The following is a 13,010-nucleotide window of genomic DNA, read 5'->3' on the forward strand; positions in this document are numbered from 1 at the left end:
AAACATCCCCGCATCTTGTCGCTGCTTTGACTTCTACATAGGAGAGACGAAAGCGCCTGATTGAGTTTGGCAAGAGAGTGCAGGAATACTTGAATTCTAAAGGGAGTACTCGTGTCAACTCGGCTATCTTTCCTAGCAGAACAAAATATTACCATGTTGTCGCCTAAAATAGTGTACAATTAGGAAGTAGGAGGAGGGAAGGGGGTGGAATTGTTGTGTTTTTTTTTTTCTCTCCAAGCTTACATATATCAACTGTCTTTCTCTATATTTTTAACTTTACTAGCCATTCTCCAAATGGCTGCTAATCAACTACTATACAGAACAAACTAATAAAGACAGGGCCATCCAAGCTCTATAATCAGATATAAAAGATGTGCAAACAATGTGAGATCTTATACTTCATATTCAGTGATATCAGAATTAGCATTAAGAACTCTATACAGAAAAACTATAATACTTCAAAAATTATGTAATAATGAACAAACCCTTTCAAAAATTGTTTTCACTGTGCTAAAGTAACATTCTAGACTTGTTGTAAGTATGTTATTCTTACAAGTAGTTCGCAGTTATTCTTGAAGGCAAGCCTTGGAGTTTCCTTAGCATAGTGCTGCTGGGGAAAATTTTCAGCATGTCCATCTTCATCTCTAGCCTGAAGGGAAATATAATGGCCTATTTAGGGACTTACAAATAATGGAAGAAAAAAAGCTAAAAGCATAACAGCTCAGATCATTAAACAAACGGGAATCCAGAAATCACAACATCATTAAGAAATTTGTTTAAATACGCAGTACGCCTTTTAGATATCAAAATTTAGGATTTATTTTTCTTTACATAGTTCAGTTTGAACATGCAAATTCATTGTGGTGTAATATTTTAAATGATACGAAACAAAACAAAATCAAATTATTTTGCTGAAAATTACCACCACTTCAGACTTCCAGTGACTTTTTTTTTTTTTTGCACATTTAGGATTATATGACATACATACGTGTTTAAACTTTTTGGCATGCTTAAGCAATTTGTAGATAATGCACTTAAAAAAAATTCTAATAGCAAGGCCATAAGAAAAGCAGTTTGCATAGTTATATTTTGCATTGTCATACTATTAGAGATAAACTGATTCCCCTCAATTTTTAAATAAAGATCTGAAAGGAGCAATGATCTAGTAAGAACAATGATTCTTAAATCAAATGCAGTAAAAATAAAAAAGATTTAATTAAGAAGCTGCATTACAAGTTACTGGTTATTTTCATCTACACTGTTAATTAAGAAAGCTGAAGTTTAAATGGAGACATTAACAGAACCCATTAGCAATACCCCCTTGCATACAGTCTTCCCTTTCTAATCTCCATCAGTTTCTGGTTTGGAGTTGGAGAGAGGAAAACGGTAGGTGAAAGGAGGCGTGTCCGCAGCGTGCTCATTAAACCATCCATTTGGTGACACTTGCACTCCGCTCTGCTCTCCTCTTATCTCAGCCCTAGCTGCTCTCTCTTTCCTGGCCCTTCTGAAATTCACAGCTGAGCTGTCTCCCTCACATATGGCTTGCATATAATTATGCATATTCCATTTTGCACTGCATTAAAATGATGAGCTCCTGGCTCCCTGCCAGCTGATTTTAAAAAGCCCAAGTGAAGTAGGAAAAAGGAGAGAAACACAGGGAGAGCCGCACAGGAAGCAGCAGGTAGTTCTGTCTGCTGTCTCTTTAGATAAAATGTATGTCTGGCACCAGGGGAACAGCTGAGAACTACCTGTTGTGATGTATGGATTGAGGGGGAGAAAACAACGCGCATACGTCGGCAGAGGGGTGACAGCGCCCAGCATTGTTTCTCTTTTAATGGCCTGAAAGCTGCCCCTGACAAGGACCACTCGGAGCTCTCAGCTAGACTAGGGATTGTCAGTTTAGAAAGGGATCCCTATTCGGTACACTTTAGAAGGGGCAGCTTGTCTTTAATAAAGGCTTCTCCTATTTATTGCAGGGAGGGAACTGATGGGATTTGCAAGTGGACTGTCATGGTAGGAATACTGGGATTACAAGAAGTATTTTTGAGATTTACAAACATCTCCGGGATTTTGTGCCTTTTAATTGTCCCTTCCCCTGCAACCCACCACCAAATCAGAATAAAATGAAAATGTAGTTGCAGGATTGCACTATGTGTGACAAAGAAAAAAGTGTAAGCGTGCTCATGCCCAATGGCTATCAAGGCACTGGAACCAATGATATTTCTTCTCCCAGCATCAGTCCTACTTTGCAGCTACATCAGAGAGTAAGCCAATAGAGCCTTAAAGGGGGCCCATTTAAGCAGACCGTATACATAAAAGGCAGCAGTGTAAAAAGCAATAAGATGCCAATGGGTAGCAAACATGTCAGATTCTTCTTAAGTGAATTTTAAGGCACTCTGTAGAGGTACAGGTCTCTTGAAGGCAGAGACCACATCTACTTCATCTTTCTTACTCTGCTACACCCAGCACCTTACTTTCAGTTAGTTCTTAAACATTTCCGTGATGAAAAAAACCCCATACATGGATAGTAACTAGACCTAAGCACAACTCTGTAGAAAAATGCCACCTCAAAATATGTTAAACTTGGTGGTAGGTTTATTACATTCCTGATGCACTATGATGCAAATGCTTGGAAACATACATTGCATATAGTTTGCAAGGGCTACTATTTACATATATATGTCTATATTCAATATATATGTATTTTGTGTATAAATATTCATAAGGTGGAATATGTTTATTATGCATGTACTATGTATACACATTCATACACACCAGATGCCTGGGGATATTTTCAAAATTAGTGGCAAAAATACATTCATTTCACTTACATGTAAGGTGCTCACAATGCTTTTTCTGTTTTTAAAGGACGAAAAAAAACCCCATTAAGATTTGAATGTGCTTCGTCAAAGGGGCCATAGATTTTACATAAAGCCTCATAAATTATGAGGTTAAATAAAACAGCAGGGGAAAAGAAAGGAGAAGGAGGGTTGGAATAATTAGGAGTGGTGAGAGAAAGGCAGAAATTTGCTTCTTTATTAAGCCATGTATTTGCCTCTGCATCACACCCCATGGAGCTTGGAAGGGTCTGCCTCTGACAATGAACCTGATTCTTGAGTCTAAGAAATTCCATCCCCCCAGCCACTCACTGTGTTTCCACCACACACCAGAGACGGAACGCACACGACACACAGGGAGACCCAGCACCATCACCCTCGTGTGTGTGCACACACACAAGCGCTCACACACCTCTCACGGAAGTAATCCCCTCTGCATTCTCAAGTTTTTGTTAATGTAAAAGCTTAAATTACTTTTACCAGCCTAAGTGAAATTAGGTGAATCCATCTAAGGCAGTAGTTCTCTGCTCTGGCTACACAGTAGAATCATCTGCAGTGGTTTTTAACATATTGGTGCCTGACCCCCCAACCCTGCCATGTTTCCAAGATTCTGCTTTAATTGGGCCTTGATACGGGTGGTTTTGTTGCTGTTTTAAGCTCTCAGGTAACAGTAATGCACAAGCAGCCCAAGAAGCACTGATATAAGAAGTTTGCCTGGAGGGGAGAATTCAGAGGAGACCCTGAGTGAATTTGGATGGTCTACAGACAGGCCCCAGGCCCTCTGGAGTGAACAGCTATGCAACACTAGGAAGACCCAGGATGTGGACCCAGCAGTGGGGCTTTCTCTGAAGATTTAAGAGATTACATGGTTAGTTGTGGTGGTTTTGTTGCTAAATTGTGTCCGACTCTATGCTACTCCATGGATTTAGCCTTCCAGGCTCCTCTGTCCTTGGGGATGTTCCAGACAAGAATACTGGAGTGGGTTGCCATTTCCTTCTCCAGGGGATTGTCTCCACCCAGGAATCAAACCTGGGTCTCCTGCACTGCAGGCGGATTCTTTACCAACCGAGCTACCAGGGAAGCCCCACGTGGCTAGTTGCTTATGAGCAAAAAAAAAAGAAAAAATCTACCTAGTTTTAGTTTCTAGTGTGACAATCTTGGAAGACCTACTATACCTCATCCTAAAAAGACCTTCCTGAACCTCACTAACCAAATCAAATAGCTCGCACCTGCCTCTCTTACGCCTGACACAGATGCACCCTTACACTGGCTGCTGTGACTTCTGTCTTCTCCATCAGACTGCGAGTTTCCTAAGGGCTTCTCACCATTGGATCTTTGGTCCCACTCACTGACTGGAGCCTGGTAAGTGCTCTGTAGGAACGAGCTTCATTATCATTCCATACCAACTGTGGCAACGTTAAATAAAACCCACTAGAACTTCCTTACCCTACATGCAGATTCACTTCAGCATGTTTTATAACCTCTTATATATCAAAGCCAGTGCCTTCTTCTGCATCAACCCCATTGTGGGTGGCAGACAATGGCATACCAAGGTGGGTGGACAGAGGAAGCCCCTGACCCCTGCAGGGAGGGTGTGCAAACACTGGAGTTTCACGAAATCACTGCTCATAGTAATAACACAGAGCAGATCGACTTTCAGCTGGTTTTATCATTGTTCTTGAATTCTCTACAGACAGTGCCCCCTCTAATTGTCCGTCTCGAGGGAGACCACTGCCATGGGCTCTTAGTAACTACTGGGGCCACAAGCCCATGTTGGTGTCTGAGTTCATTTTTTTTTTTTTTTTTTCTGAGTTCATTTTAAAGTGACCAGTTTGGACAGGAGCAATGGCGAGACACGTCATGATGAACTAAGTCTCTCCATGTGTCTCACTCTCAATAGCTTTATTCTGACTAATATGCTAGATATTTATGCCAACTATGGGGAAAAGCAATGGGAAGCTGTTTTTCACATTTTACTACAAATGTGATTGTAAGACCAAAGGTGCATTTTTGATCTATTAATCTAAGACATCTTCATTTCTTGCCATTAAATAGAAATTAAGAAGTCCTTCAACTAAACTGCAAAGGGATTTCCCCATCTTGCTGCCAGTCATACATCTATTTTCATGCCATGCCTAATATTGGAATAAATAATAGATTATGTAAGAAGGGTTTCCCAGGTGGTGCTAGTGGTAAAGAACCCGCCTACAGATACAGGAGACATAAGAGACATGGTTTTGATCCCTGGGTTGGGAAGATCCCCTGGAGAAGGAAATGGCAACCCACTCAGGTATTCTTGCCTAGAGAAGTGCATGGACAGGAGAGTTGGTGGGCTATGGTCCACAGGGTTGCAAAAAGTTGGGACTTAACTGAAGCAACTTAGCATGCACAGATATGAGAAACTTAGACTAACTGCCTCTCTACCTCAAACAGCTCTGGCTTAAACAACTTTTTAGTCACCTCTCTTTCCCTGTGAATCATCACTAACTTGCTTTTTAAATATTGATTCTTACATATAGCAAACTTTAGTTCTCTTTCAAAGAATCCACTTCTTCCTTTGGGTTAGAGCCTTGGTGTCATGTGCAGATCCAAGCAAGGTTAGCATTTTTTCTCCTGTGGAGGACTCCTTTAGAAAATGTGGAGCATTCTAAAAACAACTGCACTACCTACCCAGAAAAGTGAGATGTCTCTGACTCAATGAAAAGGTTAATACTCTTGCCATTTAAGTGGAAAGAAAACTAGGCTTCAGAGTTAATACCTCCCTGCGATGAATAGGGTTTTACACTTTCGCGTCATTGTGATTTCAGAATTTCTTTTGAGAACAAGAAAAGGTTCCGCCTAGAATCAGAGCTTGGGAGAGTGCTGCAGAGCTTCCAGACTTTGCTTTGCAACTCTTCAGCAGATGTAGCACATGTCAGTTCACACATGTGGTGTGGTGAATAGACTTGGGAACATCAAAAACAATGCATCTCAAAGTTGTGGGAATAAGTTTAGAGATGAAGAGTTGTAGAGCAAAAAAAAAATTATATTTTTATAACTAATTTTTGGAACCAGAAGCCATAGAATATCTTTTCAAAATTCAAGATAAATTAACTCTATCAGTTTATCAAGAGAAACGGAATTTATCACGGGGAGACAACTTCCAAAAACCCTTGGAATTTCATTTTCTGGTATATCATTTCTGGTCTGTCCCTTTGTTACATGTCTACACACGCTGTCTTGAGGAAGCTCAGCAAGGAGTGGATGGCAGCTGCCACATGGCCCTTCAGTGTGCTGTGAACATCCTTGTGAGCTTGATGTAAGCATCAGCCCAGCGTCTAAACCTCTCAGTGAGCGCAGCCAGTGCTGGCCCTGGGCTGGAACAGCACAGGGGGGGCCTCCGGAGTTACCGCCCAGTTATTCTCATCTCAGTGGCCCAGTTCCTCATGACTGAAAGTCCCATTCCCTTCAGCTAGATTCCTGACCCTTACCTCATTTTCCCAGGGTAAAACCAGACTCCATCTCTCCTCCCCACTTCTGGAAAATTCGCAGGCATCTTGTAAGCCTTCATTCAGACTGCAGCTCCTCTAGGAACCAATTTGAGACCTCTTCCCCCTGGTCTAACCTCTCTGTCCTCTCTACACCCACTCCATCCATTGCACTGTACCATGACCATCTCTGTGTTTGCCTTCCCCACGAATCTGTGTGGTCCTCAAGTGCAGAAACTGCAGTCTATTCAGCTGCAAGCTGCAAGAGCCTCATCTAGTTCCTGTCATATTATAAAGGCCACATAAATGGAGAATGAATGAATGAATTCCTATTCTTTAACCCTAACAACTGGACATTCTGCCTTGCACTCCAGTCCCTAGAGGTGAGTGTTCTGCCCCTGAACCCAGAAGTACTCGCCATATTGAGTCTCAGCCTCTGCTGGAGCTCTTTGATCACATCTGCCTCACACTTTGACCTCTCACTATTCCATGCACTTCTGCCCAACACACATCCCTCCCATGTGGTTAGACATCAGTGTCTTAGCTTGCAGATCCAGTACTCAACTTGGACTTTAGCCAATAATCCCTTACCCCCACGTGTTTCTTTCCTCTACCTCCCACCCAGATGGACTTTCGCCTAAGACAAGTCAGTCTAGCCTCTGGTCTTTGCCTACAAAACTCTCCTCTCCAAAATTCTGTTCCTAGATTAACCAACCTGGTGCCTTGCTCCGTTTGTCTATCTCACCTAGTTATAGTGCCCCAAGTCCATCTGGGACACCTTGGTGTAACTCACCCTGGTCAGGACTCCTGTCTTATCCTCCCGACCAGAATGGAAACTGCCTGAGGGCAGAGGCTGTGCATTATGTACGAAGGCCCCATACTCAGTGAGTACCTTGTAGAACAACCCTATACATATATGTTGAGTGAGCGAGTTATAGTCGCTCAATTGGTCCCACTCTTTGCGACCCCATGGACGGTAGCCCGCTAGGCTCCTCTGTTCATGGGATTCTCCAGGCAAGAATACTGGAGTGGGTTGCCATTTCCTCCTCCACATTTATGTTGAATGGATTCATTAATCCTTGCCCTTCCTTAAGGTAAGGCCCGGAAGTGCGCTTTCTTCTCCACTCTGAACTGCCTACGTCTACGTAAGTACATATTCAAGTCACTGAATATCAGATGGCGGATGGGTCGTGGACAGGAGTGTGTATGCATGCAGCCTGGGCAGAGAGCTTTCTCCTAGACTGGGGACTCCTATCTGGCCTCAGGGTCGCTGCTCTGCAATATCCAAGGCACCCAGAAACAGGAGTGTGTGGAGTCAGGCACTCGCTCAAGTCAACACTGCTCCTAATCTTTGCATCTGTATCTCTTGCCTTCCCTTTCATTAGCTTGTCACTGAAGACTGACTATGGGATCTTGAGGTGACACCCGTTTTACTTAGTTCTTTTATCAAAGCGTATTTAAATTCCCACTTAGCACGTGGGCCAAGGGAGAAGCTGGTTTCCGCAGCAAAGTTCCTCCTAAGTCTCCATCCTCCTCAGCTGGCAAGCAGGGGGCTCTCGCCATCCCTCTTCAGGCTCCTCTGACAGCTCAAACATCTCTGATGAATGAGATGGACTTATTTGCTGCAGCTATTTTTTCACTCCATACAAACCTTTATATATATCATAAATTTTTAATATCCAATTTGGAGTCTTCAAAGAATAACGGTAACAAACATGCAACACGAAGATAATGGGAATCGAATCATGTTTATGGCCTCCATGAGCATCGCCTTAAACGATGTCAGGTCAGAGCCACTCAGAGCCGCAAGCGTGTGAGGCTGTGGGGCTGATCTCCTGCCTGATTAATGGCTGCCCTCACTCAGGGGCCTAATGGATTGCATGACAGTTACGGCAACAGATTCCACATCAGCCTGAAATACAGCTACCACGTGGACGAAAATATATCATCCTCCATCCAGCACGCGTTACAGCTGTGTCTGGAATTATCAGAGCCATTGCTGAGTGGTTCTGAAATCCCTGTTTCTGCTTTTCATTTTTAAAATCTATTTTCCCTTTATCGAACAGGTGGCCCTTCTGGATTTATCTTGCATTGCTCTTTTTCAGGTCATCTGAGCATCTTTGTTTGGTAAGAACTGCTTTTTCAAAGTGACCACAGGTAAGACCCAGCAACTGGGGCATGTGGTTCCTTCTTTTCAATTCTCAGCTAAAGCGATACCACTGTTACATCTAGGCAGCTTCTGATTATCCCAGGACCCTTGATCCAGACTCTTTGACTGCTCCCCTCCCCCACCTCCGGCCTCTGCCCATTGCTTGCCTTTTGACTTTTCACTGCTTAATTGCATCTATTACCCTGGGACGCTAGAGGGGAAACAAAAGGCAGGGAAACACAGATAACACCATTTTGCTACCAATTGACCCCTATAAAATGCTCAAATAATTGAGCATTTCAGGTGGTCCTTTTATTCCTGTTTTCTGAAATCACTAGGCAAAGGGTCTGGACCCTGGTCTTTATAGATAGCTCTCATGATGGACCTGAGAAATTAGAGAAAATGTGAAACAGGCAAGGACTGGAAGCAGACCTCAGGACCCCACCTGTAAGGCTAGGAAAGGATCCAGATGTTACGGGGGAAATTTACTATCCATAGGAAGTCTCCCCCCGAAACAACCTGGTCTCCAAGGGGAGTAAGAAACACACTAGAACCAGACGAAGATACTGCTCTGGATAATATCAGGGATTAATAGGAACAGCTCACATTCCTGCAGCTCTAATGTACTCACCAGACAGCATTCTAAGTGCTTGATACATATTAACTGATTTTACATACACACTCACACATACATCAAACAAAATCTTAGGAGGAAGGTACTAGCCTCCATTTTTACATGAAGAAACTAGAGCACAGACAAATTACATAGTTTACACAAAGTCACACAGCTAACACGTGGTAGAATCAAGATTCAAACCTAGGCAGTGTGCCTTCAGGGTGACCACTCGAAACTCTGATGATCCACCACCTCTCTGCTAGTGACAAAAATAAATCAATATGGAATAACTTGAAAATACTAATGCCATTAATTTAAAAATATGTATTATTTATTCTTAAGGGAGATTTTCTTTTAAGTCTTTGGTTTAGCAGTCCAAGATTGAATACACCAAGGAAATTAGAAAATGAGGGTATTTAATGACAGATACAACTGAAGGGGGCAGGGTGGTCTGCAAAGAGCCTAGGGAAAAAATCCAAGAACAAGCAGGAGACAGTACTTCTCTTGCACAACCTGGGGGAGATGGTACTTCAAAAGCTATAAAATTAATCCTTAAAACAAACCAAACTCTTTAACCTAATTCTTATTAAATAACCTTCAGATCTTTGATCAGGACAGCTAAGTCCATCAATTCCAGAAGGATGCCCCCTGCAGAGTTCACTCAACTATTCAGACCCTTTAGTAATTTCCTTTGTGAATTTCTAAAAGCATTATCGATATTATCATATGATTTTTTTTCTTAATCCCATAGAAAATGCCATACAAACTATAAAAGACGCTTGTGTGTCTTATCTCATTTAGTCCCAGCTCTCTGGTAATAAGTGCAGGTTGTGACTTTAGCTAACATGAGTCAGTTCATCAAAGCAGTGGAGCCCCCCGTACAAATTAGTGACACTGAGTGGCAAGTCCAGGGAGGACTTGCCTAGAGGAGAAATGGGGGCTGGACTGTGGTGATTCTTGAAAGGTGAGGGGTGGGCAGCCAAAGGCCCAGTTCATGGGCCTCTGCTCATTACCACAACCCCATCCACTCCTAAGGACAATTGAGACGGAGCATCAGCAATGCACTCTGATCAGGTTGACAGCTGCTTAGCTCAGTTGGTGGGCATAATATGGTGGGAAGATGATGTAAGAAGTGCGGGTCATGGTCCTGGGACCGTCAGCTTGCTCTGCGTCTCCATCCCAGAACACACCCTTCTTCGTGACATATGCACACAGGTCTTCCAAAGGGTAGATGGATACCAGAAAACATGTGAGAGGATATGGCTGAATCAGGGCACGTCTCTCTACTTCTGGAAGAAATATCTCAAAGGGCATACCCCAGCGATAGTGGTCACGGAGAGCTATGTGTCATGAACGGAAACAAATGGTCTCTCTGAATTATTTTCTAATTCTGAGGTCAAGGACTATAAACTCTGAATTAGCAGAAGTATTTGTCAATGACCATGATGTCACAATTGCTATCTGTGATAAAAGTTCAGTGCTCAGACCAATTTAACTTTCTTTTCTCCTACCAGCAGCCAAAGAAATGCCATAATCAATGTCCAGATACAGCAGGGTCACCTACATCTTCTCTGGCTGGTTCATATGCTAAGCTGCAGTCAACCCTGTCCCCTGGGTGTTCACTAAGCAGGATGACAAAGGCCCCAAGGCTGATCTCAGCAATCACTCTGGACTTTCGTCACTGGTTTCCTACCAGCTTCAACTTAGAGTCCACTTCCATACCACTCCCAGCTCTCCACCCTCACCCTTGGCTCTGGCCTTGCCGTGGACCCTCTGATCCATGCACTTGGCCTGCCTGGAGTTTATTTTCTTTCATGGACTTAGCTGTGGACCCACCACTCTGGCCCTCCACTCAGGAAAGACACAGGAGACTTACTCTGGTCACTGCTCTGGCCTGGGACAGTTTTATGGTCAGCATCCAATATGTTATGTCAAGTACAATTTGCCTTAAAGGTAAGATTTCTTTAGCAAGAAACAGATCTGGAAACTATGCAATGTTTATAAAACTGGCCTGAACATGAAGAAAGATGAGGACTAGGAGGAAAACTCTGATGTCACTGTGCACTGTCCACACAAATGTTCTGACCAATGTGGAGTGGTGCTGTGATTTATGTGCTGGAGGCAGGCAAAGGAGAAAGGCAGGGTGACTAATCCATTGGCTCTGCCCCTTGGGTCTTTCAGAGCGTGAAGTTGGAATGCGATTGTGACCAGGATGGACCCTCCTGACAGCTTCAATTAGAATCCATGTGCCACTTGACCTGTCACATCAATATAGGCATTATCAGGCTTGGAGCAACAAAGTCTAAATTACCTTGCTTCTAACCCTAGAGCCAATCAGCCTCTCTGAGGACCCAAATGCAAAGATGGTGGCACAGAGCCTTCATGAATACAACCTCTGCTCAAACAATACTCTCTGGAGTCTTAGTTTTAAATGTTAGTCATTCTGTAGATGAAAAATGGAGGTAATAAAAGGTGGGGTTGTGTCATGTTTAAATGGGAGATAATCATTCTAGCAGAATTTGGTGTTGAGGGAAAGGCTCGTTGAGGCCAACAGCCAAGTATCAGGGCTGAGATCCATTTTTGGAATGACAACTTCAGTGAACACTTGCTCCTCTATCATTATTATGATCCCATGAAGTAGATTTTGGAATCAAAGTCCATGTGACAAAAGACAAAAAATGACCTGGGTTTCCATATCCTCTCCCTTTTTAGAACAAGAGATGAACAGGTGCTCTCCACAGCAAGCAGTCCCCACCTGCCACTCCTGTTTTGCTCTATCCCCCCCACCCCTCACCCAACCATTCTGGTACCAAAATTCCCAAGCTCTTCCAGTTCCTCTGCACCCTGGTGTCTCAATTGCTCAGTGTGATTCTAGATATGAGATATGAGATAACTGGTAGGTATCTCCCAGAGATAATGGAGGTTCCGAGACCACAGATTCGACCCCACTGGAGAGAACATTATCACTTCCAGAAACTTCCCACTCAAGGACTGCTTCATGGAGCTGTCACCACAAAGGAAGAAAACCCAATATAGAAGTCCCTCTGACAGTAGCAGAAGACTCAAGTTTGTTCTGTGCAAGACACCACACTAAGAATTTTGCAGACTTCATCTCATCAAAGCCCCCCAGCAAATCCTTATGAGGTCTATATTACAATTACCACCTCCATTTTGCCAGCAAGGAATCTGAAGTATAGAGAAGGTAAGTACCTTGTCCAAAGCTAAAGAGCTGATAAAGGCAGAGCTGGGCTCTGAACGCAGGGATCTCGACCCTAAGCGCAGGCTCTTACCCCCACACTACAAGTGGCTCTTCCACATCAGCAGAGCCAGCAGCGGACGCCTGGCTGATGACGAGCAAGAGAAACTGCAGACACTACCAGGAGACAGAAGTGACAGCTCAACATCCCTGTGGGTGCTGGTGGGAGAGGGAGAAACCTTGCCCTCTGGTCTCCCTACTTCATGGTGAAGCACTGATGCCCAACACAACTCAAATGGAGGTGTTCATGGAAGCCGTCCCGCTCCCCACCACCAATAAGAGACTGTGGTCTATTGGACCACAGGCAACACAAGCAACAAAAACGCAGCCAAAGGCTGAGCAGACCCAAACCCTGAGCCCAGAGGGCAACGGCCTTTCCAAGCGTTCTGCCCTCGAGGTATGGGACAGGGATGCGGAAGAACGGGTGGGGAGGGAGAATGGGTAGTGGATATGGAAATGGGAGTGTGTGTGTGGGGGGGGGGTCTTGTACAACAGCCGAAGAAACTCTGCTTGTAGATGGGGAAGGACATGTCCTTTGAACTTGACAGACTTCTCATTAGGGGGCCTGCTTGCTTTCAAATCTCTCCTATATTTCAGCTTCATTTACACATCCTGTGAATTTAAGACTATGGAATTCTAATTGAGAATGGGAGCCCAAATCTCTTCTTGGATTTCAAGATGGATT

At 43.7% G+C, this 13,010-nt stretch overlaps 1 protein-coding gene across 3 annotated transcripts in view; it reads right to left on the reverse strand.

Moving 5' to 3' along the window:
* The window catches only part of LOC122685190 (sine oculis binding protein homolog), a 165,275-nt gene that overhangs the window by 68,713 nt on the left and 83,552 nt on the right, over window positions 1-13,010 (reverse strand). For 2 of the 3 annotated variants that reach the window (XM_043889759.1, XM_043889761.1), the window contains exon 5: window positions 554-649. The exons of the other annotated variant lie outside the window; for it this stretch is intronic. In XM_043889759.1, the coding sequence (XP_043745694.1) occupies window positions 554-649 (96 nt within the window). The remainder of the gene's footprint in view (window positions 1-553; window positions 650-13,010) is intronic. 3 annotated transcript variants of the gene reach the window in all.

Source organism: Cervus elaphus, chromosome 28 (assembly GCF_910594005.1).
Source record: "Cervus elaphus chromosome 28, mCerEla1.1, whole genome shotgun sequence".
Classification (NCBI taxonomy): domain Eukaryota; kingdom Metazoa; phylum Chordata; class Mammalia; order Artiodactyla; family Cervidae; genus Cervus; species Cervus elaphus.